General features: G+C 41.9%; 1 protein-coding gene across 1 annotated transcript in view; it reads right to left on the bottom strand.

Moving 5' to 3' along the window:
• Nucleotides 1–266: 266 nt before the first annotated feature.
• SLC46A3 (solute carrier family 46 member 3) overlaps nucleotides 267–19,777 on the bottom strand; it is a 20,865-nt gene continuing 1,354 nt past the window's right edge. The window contains exons 3-6 of the mRNA XM_003797610.3: nucleotides 14,121–14,991; nucleotides 12,086–12,169; nucleotides 4,058–4,214; nucleotides 267–1,096 (exon numbers count right to left, since the gene is read on the bottom strand). Coding sequence (XP_003797658.1) covers nucleotides 1,012–1,096; nucleotides 4,058–4,214; nucleotides 12,086–12,169; nucleotides 14,121–14,991 — 1,197 coding nt within the window. The 3' untranslated portion in view covers nucleotides 267–1,011. The remainder of the gene's footprint in view (nucleotides 1,097–4,057; nucleotides 4,215–12,085; nucleotides 12,170–14,120; nucleotides 14,992–19,777) is intronic.

Raw genomic sequence — 19,777 nt, 5'->3', positions numbered from 1 at the left:
AAAAAAATGGGAAGGGGTGGAATCATGTCTAGTTTATGTGCGACAGCCACTGAAGGGTCTAACGTGAACAGTACAAGGTCTGGGATTTAGGAATGCCTTTCTCAGAGCAGTGGGGAGGATGATAAGAGCTGGGTAAATAAGAGTAGAGGTAGAATTCCCAGCAGGGCTTGTGGAATGTGGGTAGCCTTCTACTGACACAGACAGCAAACGTTGCTGCTATCACATTGGTTGCTTTATGCCATGATTAGCTGTTTACTCAGTTTTTAAATTTCTTTAGAACAATTTTATTTATAATCTTATTTTTCCCCAATTACCCCCATTTTACACTTAAAATGTTAACAGGCTTGACACTAATGAAATATATTAAGAAGAGTGAAAAATACCTATTCTTAAAAGGGCCTCCCTTTTAAGGGTTTTCTATTAAAAGCTTTGACTATCAATAACATCTTAATGGGCTCTTATAAAACAAAGCATTACCCAAATATGGGTAAAATTACATTATAAATATTTGAAATTATATAATTATTTTCCTATCAGTGAGTGATTCATCATAATTTTCATTATACTTTCGTAATCCCTGAGAGAGGGGCCAGAAACCCATTTTGCAGATAGATAAACTGAGGTACAGAATTCTTCTTGGTTTCATGGAAAAGACTGGAGTATATATATACAGGAATATATCAGAGAGAGTACTGCCGTTTACCTTATCAGGTTTCTTAATCCCTTGCTACACCATTAAGTTTCAGTTTCTTTTCTAAATCCCAAAGTGAGAAGCATGGGAGCTTTGTTATGCTATTCGCTGGAAATACATCACCTGAGATGGACCGAGTGCTCAAAGTGCATGGTGCTGTAAGACTCGAAAGCTGGGGGCCGCTTCTCTGCCTGCTCAGGTTAGAAGAAAGCATCTGTAACACTGATTGTTAATGAAGCACTGCTTGTGATTTAGTTTATGGCCCTTGGAAGTCACAGTATATGATATGCATATTAATGGTTTTGATGTGGAAAACCCCATCATCTGTCCGAAGCCTCCTGGCTGGATTCTTCCTGTATGAGGAGTATGTAGCCTCCCTCATCCCATCCGGTGTACCTGATGGCCCTACAAAAACAAAAAAGACATTCCAGATTCAGACTAAGACAACGCATAAATAAGTAACCCATATGCCAGCTTTTCCCTGCTTACCAAGCTTTAATAAATTATACAAATTATGACTAGAAGGAGTATCCTGGCATTTTGAATGCAACTGAATCATAATGCATAGCATTTGAAAATAATAAAAAAATTGGGCTGGGCCTGGTGGCTCACATCTATAATCCTAGCATTCTGGGAGGCCGAGGTGGATGGCTTGCTTGAGCTCAGGAGTTTGAGACTAGCCTGAGCAAGAGACCCTGTCTCTACTAGAAATAGAAAAATTAGCCAGGCATTGTGGAGATGCCTGTAGTCCCAGCAACTTGAGAGACGGAGGCAAGAGAATTGCTTGAGCTCAAGAGTTTGAGGTTGCTATGAGCTCTTATGATACCATTTCCCTCTACTCAGGGTGACAGAGTGAGACTATGCCTCAGAAAAGAAAAAGAGCCTCGGCACCTGTAGCTCACGTAGCTAAGGTGCCAGCCACATACACCTAAGGTGGTGGGTTTGAATCCAGCCCGGGCCCGCCAAAAAAAAACAATGACGGCTGCAACCAAAAAATAGCCAGGGTTTGTGGCAGGCGCCTGTGGTCCCAGATACTTGGGAAGCTGAGGCAGGAGCCTCGCTTGAGCCCAGGAGTTGGAGGTTGCTGTGAGCTATGATGCCATGGCACTCTACCCAGGGGGATAGCTTAAGGCTCTGTCTCGGCCCGCCAAACCACAATGATGGCTGCAACCAAAAAATAGCCAGGCGTTGTAGTGGGTGCCTGTAGTCCCAGATACTTGGGAAGCTGAGGCAGGAGCCTCGCTTGAGCCCAGAAGTTGGAGGTTGCTGTGAGCTATGATGCCATGGCACTCTACCCAGGGGGATAGCTTAAGGCTCTGTCTCAAAAAAAAAAAGAAAAAGAAAAGAAAAGAAACAGAATCAAATAATGTACACTTTTTTTTTCTCTTCTAGACCTCTAAGATATCTAATCTGTCCATGTTCATAATCTATATATATGAAGAATAAAATTTACCCATTATTCTCCTCTCTATGTATGCAATTCTTATTAGTTAAGTCAGTCTTTATGACATGGCTGTGCCATCATTTATCTAAACATTCTCTTATTGTTTGACATTTTAGTCATTTAAAATTTTATGCTATGATGAACTTTTATACATATCAAAAAAAGGTTTTATTTGAGACAGAGTCTCACTCTGTCACGTAGAGTACCATGGCCTCAGCCTAGCTCACAGCAACCTTGAACTCCTGGGTTCAGTCTTCCTGCCTCAGCCTCCTGAAAAACTGGGACTCAGGTGCATTTTAGTAGAGACTGGAGATGGGGTCTCACTCTTGCTCAGGCTGGTCTCAAACTCCTGAGCTTAAGCAATCCTCCCGCCTTGGCCTCCCAGAGTGCTAGGATTACAGGCGTGAGCCACCGCACCCTGCCTTATATATCATTTTTTGATAGCATTACTAGTTATTTCCTTAGGATAGGTTTAAAAAAAGAATTGCTGGATCAATCATTATTAACATTTTACTTTTTTTGAGACAAGGTTTACCCAGGCTGTGGCATCATAGCTCACAGCAACCTCAAACTCTTGGGCTCAAGCATTCTTCTTGTCTCAGCCTCCCAAGTAGCTGGGACTACAGGACATATCACCACACCTGCTGATTTTTCTGTTTTTTTGTAAAGATGGGGGGGGGGTCTCACTATTTTTTAGGCTTGTCTTAAACTCCTGGTCTCAAGCACCTCAAGTCTTCCCACCTAAGCCTCCCAAAGTAATAAGATTAAAGGGATGGTCCACTGTACCCTACTAGAACTGATTTTTAAAGCGTGGATACATGTTCATGAACTGCTTTGTGACGGCCAATAACATATGAGTTCTGTCCCATCATATGCCTGCTAGCACACCAGAGATTTGGAATTTTGTCAATTGAATACGTAAATAGTCTCTTTGTAAAATACCTGGTTAAAAGAACTTTTCATCAGAAGTAGAGGACCTGCAAATACTGCTGCATTCTGACACAGATCTGGACATCAGAGTTCAACTGAGACAAATATGGAGTGGGCTCCTATGAATGAAACCTGGCCGGCCCTTTAAGGAGCGTGCCATCCTGGCAGAACGCCCATGGCCAAGGACTTTTCTCCCTCCCTCAGAGCGTCACCCCCCAGTGCTCAGGAGAACACAGAGAAGGCCTGGCTTCTAGTGACCTCCTGTGCCTTAATTCCCGTCACCATGATGAAATGGACAAAACCCCATGGAGACAGGTTAATGAGCTTTTAGCTGGACGCTTTGGCCCCACAGAATGTGTCAGATAGATCTGCTTAGGTATTTTAGCCATTGGTCATTTAGTTGGCTCATAATTTTTGTGAAATGGAAGGCAAAGGAGGAAATATTTATTTTATATTTATTCCTATGATCTCACACATCTTATTCATAAACAGAATTTTGTACTTTGTTTTATCTGAATATTTATATTTAAACATGGAGTCCTTAAACAAGGCAACTCTTTGGGAAGAGAACTGTTCATGGGCAGTGTACTCTATCCGCTTTGTCATCTATGCAAGAATCCACATGAAAGTAAATCTTGTTACATCAATCTTTGACCATCAGGGGATATTATCCTCTGGGAAATCATAGTTTGAATATACACAGCTCTAATTCTAGATGCTAATTTAGTCGATTGTTAGATTTAGAGAGGGGCACGGAACTTCTCAGCGTCTCTGACCCAGCCCTCCTTTTGCTTGGCTCTCTCTGGTCAGCTTGTCACTGTGTCTTCCTAAGGCTCTGAAATTATTGACAGTGGTCTTCATGTCTAAAAGTTCTTGAGAAAAGCACATTCTGAGGCAAAATTTCAACAGACCTTCATAATTTTACTGGTAGGGTTTGAAAACTCACTCAATCCCGATGCCCCTTGATAAAATGATCAAAAATAATTACATACCATAAACTGATGGCTGGAATGAGTAATAGACCAGCAGACAGCAGGAAAATGAAGCCAGGAAACCAAGCCACGGTGGCGGAATAAATTCCATTAAAAATAGAAACCGCAGCAACTCCACCAAGTGTTTCTAAGAAAGCAATGCAAGCAAACAGGGCACCTGTAGGGGTGTGGAGAGAGAAAAAGAAAAGTCTGAATTATAAAACAACAAACAAAAGCCAGTGGAACAAAGCTTTACTTGTGGACAACAGCACAGGCGGGAGCACTACTGGGTGAATGCAGAGTCATTCCCTCAAAGTTCCCGAGATGGTAGGAACCCATTTTGCTGATGAAGAAACTAAGGCAAAGAGTTCTTGAACTTGATGTAAGAGATGCTGAAAACTCTTAATAGCCGAGTTCTAAGGTCTACAGGGCAAAGCTAAAAAGGCAATGGCAGCAGACTAGTCTGCAAACTATAGTATCTGCCGTCTCCTCCCTGGCATAGACTGGGCACTCGGCAGCTCAGGATGCCAGGCTAAACTGTGTCACCTGCTTGGGCAGGTTGGCCTCTAACAAAGCTTTTTAGCCCCCAGGCTAAACGGTGTCACACTGCTTGGGCAGGTTGGCCCCTAACAAACAAAGCTTCGCCTCTAGGGCCTTTTGAAAGGTAAATAAATCCTTTTAAAGGTAAATAAAGCTGCTTCTCAGTTCTGGCTTGAGTGGCAACTGCAGGCAAGAGAGGTGAGATTCTTACCATATATCCTGCAATTTGAATTTCAATCCTCTCATCAAAGGGACCAAAAAATCAAGTCCCCTGCTAGTTTGCTGCAAGTTTGAGTGATCAAGTTAACTACCCTGTCCTCTAGTGAAGGTTTATACTACCACCGTTTGGTGTTGAGTGATTTTCTTTTTTTCTGTTTTCCTTGCCCAATCGAAAGCTCCCTTACAAATTGATGAAGGGGTACTAGGAGACAACTAAAGTAAGGGCCCCAAAACGCTGTGAAGGAGCAGACCTAGCTAAAATAATAATAACAATCAAACCCTATGAAGGAATAGGCTTAGTTAAAATAATGGTAATAATCAGCCAATGCACCCAAAGTAAATATTTTTTAACTTTTTTCCCCTAGAAAACATCACCTGCGGTAATTTTTGAGATATCTTCCAGGCCTTTCATTCCCATGGATTGACTGACCTGCCCAGGCTAAGGAACTCACCCAGCTGGTCCTGGACCCCACCCAAGGTCCTGCATTCCATTGGATTGACTGACCCATAGAGACAGCAGCAGCCCAACCAAGGACTGCTGATTCCTCCCTGAAACCAGCCTATTACCAGATCCCAATTCCCTAAACCTCTGCCCACCAGGCTGTTTTAAAACACTTTGTCCTCCTAATTCTCAGGGAGACAGATTTGAGGGATTCTCCTGTCTCCCCACTTAGTGCTCTGTGTAATAAATTCTTTCTCTGCTATAAACCCAGCTGTCTCTGGGTGCTGACTTTCTCTCAGGCAACAGACAGATGAACTTGGCTGGGTAGCAACACTCTCTGTCCCTTCCTAAGTGATTTTTTAAAGCATGTATTTCTATCTTATCTGATTATAACTGCTTCAGCCCTAGGGTGTCTTACAAGATTAGAAGAGTGGGCATGGAGAATAGTATGGAGGGTTCTCAAAAAAGTAAAAATCGAACTTCCATCTGATCCAGCAATCCCACTGCTCAGTATCTATCCAAAAGAAAGGAAATCAATACATTGGAGAGATTTCTGCACTCCCAGGTTTACTGCCCAGCTATTCACTACAGCCAAAATGTGGATTGACCCAAGTGCCTATCAGCGGGTGAATGGATAAAGAAAATGTGGCATATATACACATTTGGAGCCATGCAAATGAAGGAGTCCTGTCATTTGCAACAACATAGATGGAACTGGAGGCCATTATCTTAAGAGAAATAAGCTGAGCACGGAAAGACAGATATTGTGCGTTTTCATTCATATGCAAGAGCTAAAAGAAGCGGATCTCATGAAAACAGAGACTGGATTGGTGGTTACTAGAAGCCAGGGAAGGGGTAGGGAGAGAGAGAGAGAGGAAGAGGTAAGAAGGAATATAAATGTATTTATTACCACTGATCTGTAAGCTTAAAAATGGTAAAGATGGTAAATGACATACATGTAATTTTACCTCGATAAAAAATTTTCATAAAAAAGATTAAGAAGAACATTGAGCAATGCTTGTGGCTTAGTAAGTAGGGCGCCAGCCCTGGATACCGAGGGTGGTGGGTTTGAACCCAGTCCCGGCCAAACTGCAACAAAAAAATAGCTGGGTGTTGTGGTGAGCGCCTGTAGTCCCAATTACTTAGGAGGCTGAGGCATGAGAATCGCCTAAGCCAAAGAGCTGGAGGTTGCTGTGAGCTGTGATGCCACAGCACTCTACTGAGGGCGACAAAGTGAACTTTATCTCTAAAAAAAAAAAAAAAAAAAAAAGATTAAGAAGAACAGGGATTCTGTAGTGGGCACATTTGCCATACACCCAGTTTGGTAAAGGGAAGGCCACTTGGCATTGTTCAAGAAGCATGCAGTGACTGTGTGGTCAGCTCAATGAGAAAATAGACATTGGTTTACCAAGTTTTAGCTTTGTCTGGAAGCCAAGACCATATCTTCTGAAGAGTTAAGCCCACAGAAGACAGGCCTGGCCATGGGTTTTAAATTTTTTTTCCAGGTAATATCTTTCATATAGGATGAGTTCATACAAATTTACCACTCCCCAGTAGACAGATAAAAGGACATTGACAATCCACAGAAGAGAAAATACACCTGTTTAACATGAAAAGACGCTTAATTGTGCTAGAAATCAAAGCAGGACAAACTAAAACCCAATCCACTTTTTTGTGATCAAATCATCAAATATCCAGCCAAGTACTAACACCCAATACGGCAAGTTGGCAAACTTATCCTTGCTGGTGGCAGGATGAGTGGATACAAACATTTTTGGAAACCATTTTGTCAATATGTAATAAAAGCCTTAAAAGTTTTCATATTCTTCAATTTAATAATCCCACCTCTGGCAGTCTGTCCCAAGGAAAGCACCTGACACAGGGAAATCCTTATACGTTGCGATCCTCATCAATTGCTAGCCGTGAAAACTTAGTATCAGTGATCACAGGTTGGCCATCCTGAGGTAATTTTCCTCCTCTTTGTCAAATTTTGCACCACTAGATACAAGATTTGGGGACCATTTTCAGTCAGCCTGACATGACTCTCCTGGGCTATGTACCTCCCACATGCATAGGTGCTGCTGTCTGCGGACTTTATCACGGAGCCTCTGCACTTGGTCACCAAGTCCCCTCCTTTGCCACATTCACTTTTCCATGATCAAACTGCATGCATTCTCCCTACACAAAACCTGTACGTAATTGCGTTTGTTTGGACTGACAGAAAGGACAAGCCAAGCTAGTGGATCACCTTGCGTAATCAGGTTGTGGTTCACATGTCTAGATTCTAATTTTCCCCACAGTCTTGGTCCTTTAGACTGTGCATTGATTTTTATCTACTGAAACTTTTCCATTCTATTATACATATTCTCATACATGGCTTCAAAATCCTCGCTGAATGGTAGGACATACATTCATAAAACAGAAATCTATCTCTGCAAAATAATGTGCGGTCACTTATGTGTGTTCTTTTGACTAAAATGAAAGATCCGTCAATGCCAAGTGTACATACATCTGCCTTGCTCACTGCTGTATCCCCAGGGCCCAACTGTCCTGGTGCAAGGTAAGACATTCAATAAATATTTGTCAAATGAATGAATAAAAGCTTACGTCAGGAGCCCACTTACTGATTATCAAGTAACCTATAGACTTACCGCCTCCATGATTTATGATAATACATTTAATCAGTTTCATTGGAAGGAAATTCTCCAACTTGTTTCACTACATTATTATTTTCTTTTATTTCTGATCTCTTGCTACAGCCAGAAATAGTGCTGTACTGAACAGACTGCACAGTGCCAGCTCTCTTCTGGAAGGGCTTTAATCCACTCTTGATGGGAAATCGGTCTGACAGCGCACCATCTGCTCTGATAGAACCCTACGTGATGGCATAGCTTTAGCTTATTCTCCGAGCAGTTCAACTTGTTTAATAGTTGTCAGAGATAAACAAGATTCAATAATAAGTGCAATTGAGTTTATTTTCTAAATTTTATTTTTTAAACCCATAGACCTCAACAATTAAGTCTGTCTTAGTATATTCTAATTTATGATCACAAGGAGTACACAGGTGATGTCAAGGCAAAACAGGTACCCCAAGGTGGCCCTATGAGTTTCATAGCTGTGTGGAGCACAGAGATTTCAAAATAATCACCAAAATTCCATTTCCTCATCTTTTTTGTTTAAGATAATAGAGATATAGAGAGGAGTATTTCCTCTCTCCTCTGACTACTGTAAAGTACATAATATTTTCATCGAAATGGCCATTTTAAAATAATAATGAAGGAAGAGAATATATTCACTTTATTTAAACTTGTTTTGTTAATTGTGTTGCTGCCCAGGCTGGAGGGCAGTGGTGTGATCATAGCTCCCTGCAGCCTCCAGCTTCTGGGTTCACATCATCTTCCTGCCTCCACTACCAAAGTAGCTAGGACTCCAGGCAGGTGCCACCACACCTGACTAATTTTTATTTCTTTATTATTATTTTTGTAGAGATTGCATCTTACTATGTTGCCCAGGCTGGTTTCAAACTTTTACCCTGAAGGGATTCTCCTACCCCAGGTTCCTGAGTCACTGGGATTGCAGGTGTGAGCCATCTCACCCAGTGGGAGTACATTTAGTTATAAAAATTTGGCACACCCGGAAGGATTTCTTAGTTTGCAGTTAAGGGCAGAGTAATTAAACTATCCTAGAATAAATGGAGTCACAAGTCACACAGTTACTACAATCCAGAATGAGAAATGCCAAAATATATACTTAACATTTTAAAATGTTACTATATTTAACAGTATCAGATGACCTTTTAAAAGACTTTATAAACAAAACCAGATATAAACAGAAATACACTACACATCCTAACAACTTTATTTTAACTCTATGTCCAATCAGGTATTTTTTCCTCTAACAGCTTTATTGAGACATAATCCGCATACCATGAACTCACTTTTTAAAAGTATATAATTCAGTGTTTCCTGGTATGTTCACGGAGTTGTGCAACCATCTCCGTAATCTGATTACAGAGCGATCTCATCACCCATTAAAGAAACTGTATAGCCATCAGTAGTCACTCCCTTCTCTCCAACCCAGGCAAGCCCTAATCTAATTTCCATCTGTTTGGACTGTCTATTCTACACATTTTGTACAAGTGGAATCATAGTTACGGGATAATATGTGGCCTTTTTTGACTCATCTTTCATTTAACATAATGATTTCATAATTCATTCATATTATAGCATTTATCAGAACATCATTTCTTTTTGCTGATGAATAAAATGCAGTCAATAAAAAGAAATGACCGCTAAGGCCGGGTGCAGTGGCTCATGCCTGTAATCCTAGCACTCTGGGAGGCCAAGGCAGGTAGAATGCCTGAGCTTGTAGGTTCGAGACTAGCCTGGGCAAGAGCAAGACTTCACCTCTAAAAATAGCTGGGTGTTATGGTGGGTGCCTGTAGTCCCAGCTACTCGGGAGGCTGAGGCAAGAGAATCACTTGAGCCCAAGAGTTTGAGGCTGCAGGGAGCTGCAATGCCACGGTACTCTACCAAGGGTGACAAAGTAAGACCCTGTCTCAAAAAAAAAAAAGAAAGAAAGAAAAAGACCAAAAAAGAAAAGACTGTCCGCTGGACAGATACACTGTTTTGTTTGTCAGTTCACAGACATTTGCATTGTTTCCCCCTTTTGGCTGTTATGAATGATGCATGAACGTCTGTGTACAAGATTCTGCGTGGGCGAATGTTTTCATTTCCCCTCGGTATCTATGTGGGGGTGGAATGGCTGAGTCTTAAGGTAACTCTGCCTTTCAGAGGAACTGCCAATCTGCTGGCTGCACCATTTTACATCCTCACCAGCAATGCATGAAGTTCAATTTCTGTACGTCTTTCTAGCACTTGTCATGATCTGTTTTACTTGGGCCACCCTGTCGATTATCTGTGGTTTTGATTTCCATTTCTTTGATAGTTAATGATATTAAGCATTTTTTCATGTGCTTATTGGCTATTTGTATATTTGTATATTTCTTCTTTGGAGAAATGTCTATGCAAACTCTTGCGTTCAAGCAATCCTCTTGCCTCAGCCTCCAGAGTAACTGGAACTACAGGTACCTGCCACAACACTTGGCTAGTTTTTCTATTTTTAGTAGAGTTGGGGCTCACTCTTGCTCAAGGTGGTCTTGAACTCCTGACCTTAAGCAATCCACCCACCTCAGCCTCCCAAAGGGCTAGGATTACAGGTGAGCCACTGCACCTTTTGCCCATTTTTTAAATCGAGTGGTCTTTCTGTTGTTGAGTATTAAGAGTTCTTATACAGGCTTGATACAAATTCTCTATCAGATATAATGGTTTGCAAATACTTCCTCCCATTCCCTGGGTTGTCTTTTCACTTTCTCAATTGTGTCCTTTGAAGTACAGAAGTTTTTCAAAGAACAAACTTTGAAAGAAGTTTTTGGATGAAGCCTAACCTATCTATGTTTTCTGTTGTTGTGCTTTTGGTGTCGTATCCTGGAGACTATTGCATAATCTAAGGAAGCAGATCGAGCTGTGCATAGTTTAATCATAAATTTTTATATTCCTACGTGATTTTCAGGGTAATCACCACCACATAATCTAGAAGCAGCTGTGTGGATATACATACACATATTAATGAAAAAGAGTCAAGAAATATATTTTTTAATTTATTGAATTATGCAGTCTTCCCAGTGCTGACTAATAAACTGGCGCGAATACAATAGCATGATTATGAATTATTCACAAATAATCAAATAAGACCATTTGTACTGGGCTAAGATATGAGACTAAGGAAGATGCCAAAGTGTAACAATATTCCTGTTACAAAAGGGAAAGAGGACACCCCATATGTCTAAGGCCTAACTAGAAATCTAAGTTTTTGGCTTTATTCTGTACTTTCCCCCCCTGCCCACTGCTTCAACTGTGTGATCCTCTGGGCCCTGCTCTGTGCTTGGGAGGCTGACCCCATAAATTATCTGGGACTTCCCTGCTGGCCCAACTTCCTGTTGAAGTTGGACAAAGGGATGAAAGAGGAGAAAAGGTTGTGGTGCTTTTTCTCTGCTCCCTCCTTATTTGGGGCATCTCTCTGGCCACCTCCACTCTGCCCAGGCCTCCTATTTTTTTTTTTTGCCTGAATCTGTATGACCATCACCCCCATCCTCTATAGTGCCCTTCAGGAGAGTCTCTTGATTGAACTAGGTGAGTGGGATCCTCTTTCCTGCCAGGACTCCGATCCAGGCCCAAGCCGTAGCATTTGTGGGATCCAGAGTAAAGACAGAATTAGAAGTATATACTGTGTCATATCCTAAGTATTTAAAAGTTACAAATCTGGCTAACAGTTAAGTCAGATATGTTCTATCTCCTCCGTACTATGAAAAGTGGGCCTTTGTAATGATCTGAAAGGCTGGACTCAACCCTAGAATTCTGACTCTTTTTCAGAGTTCCACACGAGGAACATGACAGGGCCAGCTTCCCTCTGCCCCCACCCTTCACCGCACCCCGTCTTGTTGTATCCCCACTCTTCCCTGCTCAGAAAGGACTGTTTACTTTGAGTGTAGACTCTCCTTCTGCCTCCCTCTTTGGCCTAAAGGTGAGCAGACTGGGCCCCACCCACCCACAGTAGGAAAGGCTGAGGAAGAGGAGCTCAGTGGTCACATCCACTTGGCCCTGAGGTCTCCTCCCCTCGGGGGCTCATGTGTCAGAGACAGGCTGGAGCCAGCCCTCTAGAACACGAGACCCCGGAAGGCACTCTCCACAGGCCATGGAACATCACATAGCCCCAGATATTGATCATACATGTATCTGAACTGGTACAAACTATACAATCGTGATATTCTTTACATGAATTCAACTCACCTTGTTCAGTAGAACGAACCACTTTTGACAACATGGACCGCAGAACAGACATTGGCACAATAGCGAATAGGAACGGGCCCCTGGCTGTGAGAGAAATGACTGGAAGTCACTGGGGGTGTGAAGTGAATGGGAGACACGTCCTGTCTGTCTAAATATTTCCTTTCCTACGAGCATCCTAACTCATTACATCCACAGATTGCATCAATTAACTGCAGAATTTTATTCAATGAAATCAACTGTGGACAAGTCAATTTAAGGTCACTTTACTCTAGAATTCTTATTCCAGTGCTAAAAACAAGAGTTCATTGAAATTGTGGGTCCAGATCTCTATAATCTGCCAATTGAGCTTGATCTGCTTATTTTTCTAATTACATGGTCAGCTCTGTTCAGCAAATCATGACTGTTACTAGTTTTCGTGCTTTTCAGGCTCAGCAGTCTTTGTGATAATGTCCCACTCTTTATGGAATCATTTGTTTATAAACTGGCTCTTCAGCATGCTGCTTGTAAATTTTTGTTGCTGAATAACTTTCATGAACAAAAATTGCCTCTGGTCTCAAATTATGACCCACAGTAGTTAGTAGTATTTCTAGTTCTATCATAAAATAGTAACATATGTTTTACATTTGCAGAACACTGACGTTTTCTAAGTGTATTCACACTATTAACTTACTTGGCCTTGGCAGCCCTTCAGGAGACAGTGAGAAAAGCTGGTGTTTGCTGAGTATTTGTCCATGGGCTAAGTGCATTACAGTTACCTAATATTCATCATAGCTCTCTGAATTAGATATTGCTATGGCCATCTTACCAATGAGAAAATGAGGGCTCAGAGTAGATAAGTAACTTGCCCGAGATCACCTAGTGCTATAGACGGAAATTAAATTCTGTTTGGTCACTCTGCTTCCCTGGAAGGCAGCAAGGGGTTAACACCTCCACGGGAGGAAAGACTAAACCAGACCTTTCTCAAGTTCCCACTTGCTAGTTACGTAGCCTTCTCCAATGTGGTATCTCACACAAACCCTATGAAAACAGGAAGGTAGTTAAGAAATCAGTCCAGTTTGCCAAAAAAGCAACTCATCAAAAGTCAATTCACAAAAATGACCAATTTGCTGAAAGGTCAATTGGCAAAATCTGTCTAAAAGAATTTGCTCCTTGGCTGGGTGTGGTGGCTCATACCTGTAATCCTAGCACTCTGGGAGGCCAAGGCAGAAGGATCCCTTGACCTCTCAAGAGTTTGAGACCAGCCTGAGCAGGAGGGAGACCCCATCTCTACTAAAAATAGAAAAATTAGCTGGGTGCTAAGGTGAGTGCCTGGAGTCCCAGCTACTCAGGAGGCTGTGGCAGGAGGTTCACTTGAACCTAGGAACGTGAGGTAGGCTGATGCCATGGCACTCTAGCCCGGGTAACAGAGTGAGACTCTGTGGAAGAGAGGAAGGAATGGCAGAGGCAGGGAGGAAAGTAGGAAGGGAAAGGAAAAAGGAAAAAGGAAAGGAAGGAAGGGAAGGGAAGGGAGAAAGGAAAGAAGGAAGGAAGGAAGGAAGGGAGGGAGGGAGGGAGGGAGGGAGGGAGGGAGGGAAAGAAAGAATGAATGAATTTGCTTCTTTAATATAGTCAATGAATAGGAACTTTTTAATAAACCTTTAGTGTACTTTATATAATTATCCTCAATATTGTTATGGAAAGTAGCTTTCTTAGTTGCATTTTAAGAAATACTTTCTTTAGTGAAAGCTGTACTGAAGAACTGATTCATAAAAAGAAGTTCCTTGAAACAATTTTTTGGCAAATGTGCAAATTTGGAAAACTGTGGTTATCGGTGCCTTAATTTTTTAAGGCACATTTGGCGTTCAGCTTATCTGGCAAATTAGCTTTTTCCCCAAACTTGACTTTCAGCTCATTGACTTCTGGCAAACTAGCTTATTAATTTTAATTAAACTAGAATGGGTTAAATAGCTTTATATTTGACCTTTTCTCCCAACAGACTCATTTTACTTCATATAAACATCAATGACACAGTTCTAAGGATACAATTGTGACTCACCTAAAAACATCATCAGTGTTGTCCTGGCAAAAGCAGTCATGGCCATTCCGGCCATGGTGGTAAAAATTCCAATGAAGGCCATGTGAATATCTTCCATACAGTAAGAAAAAACCCATATTCCTAGGAAACTAGTCAAAAAAGAGGCACTCCCCAAAGCCGATCCATAACCTATAAAAACTTCATTCCAGCAGAGCGGTGAATCTAATTCATAAAGGATAAAAATCGGGGCACTGCCAATGATCACAAAATAATAAGTGATCACTGTAAAAAGTAACAAACAGAGCAAAGTCCGTTGCTTACCAGAAGCATTTTTAAAAAGCATGTAAGTTCGATAAAATAGGTTTTTAAAGCCTTCACCACATGACATAGTAACATTCTGAGATGAAGACTCTCTCATTGGATCACTCAGAAAAAATGAAATGTAGATCAAGTTGACCGCAAGAACCACAGCACTAATTGAAAATGACCACACGAAACCTAGCTCTCTAATAAAATAGCCAGATGACAGTCCCGTTAGTCCAGTAACAACGCCGAGTATAAAATCAATTATAGCTATTCGAATGGTTTTTTGTTTGTGTTCCTTGCACTGATCAACTATATAGGCCAGGCAAGCTCCAAAAAACGTGGTATAATTGCCACAAAATGCACCAATGAAGGTCGAGGCAATCAAAAGCTGGAATGGAAGTGCAAAATAGGAAAGCAAACAGAGCCAAATGGTGGTTGCAAGTCCACCAACGGAAGACAAGATCATAGGGAGTTTCCGCCCATAGTGATCACTGTTAGACAAAAGTATGAAGGTAGACACTAGGCCCGGGATTAACCCACTTATGTCCATCTGCAGGCTAAAAAGAGATGCTTTTCTCTGAACTTCCTGCAAAGAAATAAAACGAGAATGTGTTTATAGATGTTTATATGATGTGCATAAAAATATCATGGCGCATGCTTTTTTAACATTGCCGGTAGATCCTGGGTGGGTTATCTCCCGTGTGTGGGTAGGACTAGTAAACATTAAAATTTCTTCAATTCACAAAGCAAGGACAGGTTGAGTATCCCTTATCGAAAATTGTCAGGACCATTGGATTTTTTCCGATTTTGGAAGATTGGCATATATATAGGATATCCCTAAAATTCGTGTGCAATTTAAAATAGTTGTCTATATGGATGCAAAGATTCCAAATCTTTTCTATTTCAGTTGTCTATTTTTATTTATTAGTCGTCTATTTTAAATTGCACATGTGCCGGGCACGGTGGCTCATGCCTATAATCCCAGCACTGTGTGAGGCTGAGGAGGGAGAATCACTGGAGCTCAGGAGTTTGAGACTTGCCTGAGTGAAAGTGAGACCTTGACTCATGAAAAAAGTGAAAAAACTCAGCCAGGCGCCGCAGCGAGCGCCTGTAATCCCAGCGGCTTCCAGAGGCTGAGGCAGCGGGATGCCCACAAGCCAGGAGTCAGAGGTTGCCCTAAACTACCAAGCCACTGCACTCTGCTCAGGGGCACAGAGTGGGACTCTGTCTCAACTGCAAAAAAAAAAGGAATTAAATTGCACATGAACTTTATGGATACCCTGTATAATGAGAACTCTTGGGGATGGGACCCAAGCCTAAACACAAAATTCACTTAAGCTTCATATACAATTAAGTTCACCAACAATTAAGTCTAACAATTAAGTTCACCAACTTTCCACTGTACACTTGCATTGGCAGTACTGTTCACCTACCCAATAGGGATTCTTAATCTTGGTATGTCAGTGTCCCCCAGCTGTGTTCGTGTTGACATGTGGCAGTGTCTTGCTGAATGGCATTCATTATTATTGTTGCATGTTTTTGTGTGCTATCAGGAGAATGTTGGAGCTTGAATTAGAGCAACAAACAAACATTAAATTTCTTGTTAAACTTGGCAAGAGTGGGCGTGAACTCAGAGAAATGTTAGTCCAAGTTTATGAGGATAATGATAATGCCATCATTATCCTCACTGTAACGACAGTGTACAGCAGATTAAACATTTTTCTGAGGGGAGAGAAAGCGTCACTGCTGAAGAGAGGTCAGGGTGGCCAGTAACAAGCAGAATTGACGAAAACATTGCAAAAATTCCTCCAATGGAGTGTCAAAATCGTCAGCTGACTGAGAGAAGCATAGCAGACCAAGTAAACCTGGATAAACAAGCAGGAAAATTTTAACTGAAAATCTTGGCATGAGAGAGATGTGTGCAAAAACAGTCCCAAAGGAGCTCACCAACGAACAAAAGCAAAGGAGAGTCAAAGTTTGCCAAGACCTTTCAGAGAGGCAAGACCATGTTATCCCTGGTGATGAAACATGGGTGGACCAATATGACCCTGAAACAAGTGCAAAGTGCACAATGAAAGGCAGCCAGTTCCCAACAACCAAACCTGTTCAGTCCAAACCAAGAGTCACAGTGATGTTGCCAACCTTTCTGGATATCAGAGGGAGTGTTCGTTATGAATCTGTACTAACTGGATACATCATTTAACTAAGTTTACTACTTGGAAGTGCTGAAAATGCTGTGTGAAAAAGTTAGACGAAAACAACCTTAACCTTTTCACCAACGCATGGCTCTTGCAGCATGACAATGCACCAGCTCACACTGTCTGTGAGGGAGTTTTTAGCCAGTAGACAAATACCTGTAGTGGAACATCCTCCCCTACTCACCTGATCTGGCCCCACAGTGACATTTTCTTTACCCGAAGATAAAGGAAATATTGAAAAGAAGACATTTTGATGAGACTCAGGATATCAAGGGTAATACAACAACAGCTCTGATGGGCATTTCAGAGAAAACGTTCTAAAATTGCCTTGAAGGGTAGACTAGGCACTGGCATCAGGGCACAGCTTCCCGAGGGGGGTAATGTGGAAGTGATATTCAGCATGAGGTAGGCAGTGCTTTCTCTAGGATGAGTTCGTTCATGAACTCAATCATCAGACCTCCTATACTTGTATACCTCATATAGACAGCCTTGGTAATTTTACAAACTGTTAAAATAATTTTGTCCATGAACAAAGTTTGTGTTAAGTACTTATGTATGGAATTTTCCACTTGAGGCATCATGTACCTGCCCCAGAAGTTTTGGATCTTGGAGCATTTTGGATTTTGGATCAGGGAGGCTCAACCTGTATCAAAAGGTGACATAATTATCCACATTCAGTCAGGATCTTGAAGTACCACAGTGGAGACTTAAACCCAGGAAAAGAAAAACGTATATTGGTGTGTATGTCTGTCTTCTTAGGGGGCCTGGAGACTCCAAGGCCTCTGATACTGGCCACACTATGACTTTTCTTTTTAATACAGTTTGCAGGGAACAATCCTGACTACTGCTTTAAAGCAAGAGCACACCCAACCCCCCACCTCTCCCATCCTCCTCTTCCCAAGATATGTCTTCCTAACTGAGCTAAAGGAGAAGGAATAGCACCTGTAAGTATCATGCTTAATAGGCCTTTATTTAGGAAGAGCTCAGTTGCCCTTTTTTACCTGTGTCTCCACAAATAGATTAGTGAGAAACATATTTCTTTATTTACTAAATAAAAGAAAATAAATAAATAATATCTGAAGGAGAGCTTTGCATTATCTAAGGATGGTAGCTTGCCACAACTGAAGATTAAGATAAATGCAACTCCTGAGGACCAAATCAATGATGACAGACAACTATATGCACACAGATTAGAAATGTGACAAGCATTACGTAACAGTTATTTGTTGGAAAGGATTTGGGGTGATTTAAAAACATTTTCTGCTTGCCACTTCTATTTTTCAAATTTAATATATAGAGTATGTGCCATTTTTGTAACAGGATATATTGAACTCATTAAAAAAAATGATTTAAATCTTTTTCAGTCATTGAATGAATCACTGAAGGTGTTCTGGTTGCCTCCTGGGGAACAAAAAGCCGCTCCAGTGTGGGTGACCTGGTGCGGCTGGGATGATTTTTAGCTCCCAGAGGTCTAAGAGCACCAATTTTAAGGGAAGTGATCTAAAGTAGTATGTTCTCTTGAATATTAACTAAAAAATAGTAAATGAAAAAATAGTCAATCAATTTGAAAATTTGGCAAAAATCTCCAAAAGGAGAGCACTACTGGGCCAGGCCAGAGGAAGGCCAATACCTACCACCTGCACAGTTGCAGAGGCCACCAAGGCAGCTGGAGCAAGGCCTGTCTCCTCTCAACTCCACCGGGGCACCAGCAGAAGGCTTTTTAGACATCCAAGTCCTCTCTTCCCAGCCCACTCCCACTGCAACAAGGTATAGGGGTGGGGGGATGCTCCCAAGGGCCCAGTGAAGGAAAGCACAGAAATAGATACACAATCTATGAGCCTACCAAACCTTCTCACTGCAGGGAATGACATAATGGGAGAGATTCTTGAAGGGAGACAAAAACCACCAGGTGAGACCCTCAGCCCTTCTCTTTGTATGATCTCACTCTAGGCCAGAACCTTCATATCACGGCTGACCACAAATAATGAATTCCAAGCAATTTTCTCCCGTGGGAATGAGGAAATGAACAAGACCAGGGAATGTGCCAAACAGCTGGGCCTCACCCCAGCCAGTTCCACCTGACACCTGGGGACACCTCCGGAAGTGCCAGAGTCTCCCCTCTGGAGCCTTCTTGGCCATTTCCTCACAGTCCTCTCCCAGTCCAGCAGGAGGTGACTCAATTCCCCTAAATGCTTTTCATCTTTGACTGGGAAGGCAGCACCACTCTTTTGCCATCCCAAAATATCCCTAAGGGGAAGAGTTCAAAGTTTACAAGTGTGGTTCATTTCTGAGGCATCGTAGGAAAAAACATTTCCAAATCTGGAGGCTGTCTCTTTGTATTTAGACATAGTAGAATTTTATCAAAAACTGCCTGGTTTAAACAACAACAACAACAACAAAAAAAAAAAATTGGAGAAGGAGGCTGATGCGGGAAGAAGAAAAGCCTCCAAAACATGTGGCCAAACATTTTCAGTGTCCTGAGAGAAAAATGGGTCCACATAGCTGCTTCCTCAAAATAGGGGAGCCAAGGGTGATCCGGTTAACCCTACCAACTTGCAAATGCTCCCCTACCCACACCCTGTGACAGACACTGGCCCACAGTCTTCAGTGATGGGACACTTTCTAAAGCCCCTGCAAGCTAGGACATGCAGATACAGTCAAAGGGGCTGAGAGGAAGAGAGCAGGAGAGAGGCAGAAATGCATGTTTCACCCTGCCCACCCAGCAGCCCATCCCAGCCAGCCTTGCTCCAATTTTAAGACTTTATTTTTAACATGATGAAGGAGAAAAAGAAGATGAAACCCAACATGGTGGCTCACATCTGTAGTCTCAGCTACTGAGGAGGCTGAAGTGGGAGGATTGCTTGAGGCCAAGAGTTCAGACCAGCCTGAGCAAAATCAAAACCCCATCTCTACAAAAAAAAATTAAAAAATGGAAAAATCAAAACCCTGTCTCCACAAAGAAACAGGTGTAGAGGCCTGTGCTTACAGTCCTAACTACTGCTGAGGTAGGAGAATCGCTTGAGTTTGAGGCTGCAGTGAGCTATGATGATGCTAGTGCACTCTAGCCCAAGGGACAGAGTGAGACAGTTTCAAAAAATAAAATGAAAAAGAGAAAAGCTAGGGCAGTGCCTGTGGCTCAAGGAGTAGGGCGCTGGCCCCATATACCAGGGGTGG

This window comes from Otolemur garnettii, unplaced genomic scaffold, assembly GCF_000181295.1.
Source record: "Otolemur garnettii isolate 467f Iridium unplaced genomic scaffold, OtoGar3 scaffold00120, whole genome shotgun sequence".
Classification (NCBI taxonomy): domain Eukaryota; kingdom Metazoa; phylum Chordata; class Mammalia; order Primates; family Galagidae; genus Otolemur; species Otolemur garnettii.
This window is presented reverse-complemented; position numbering and strand designations above follow the sequence as displayed.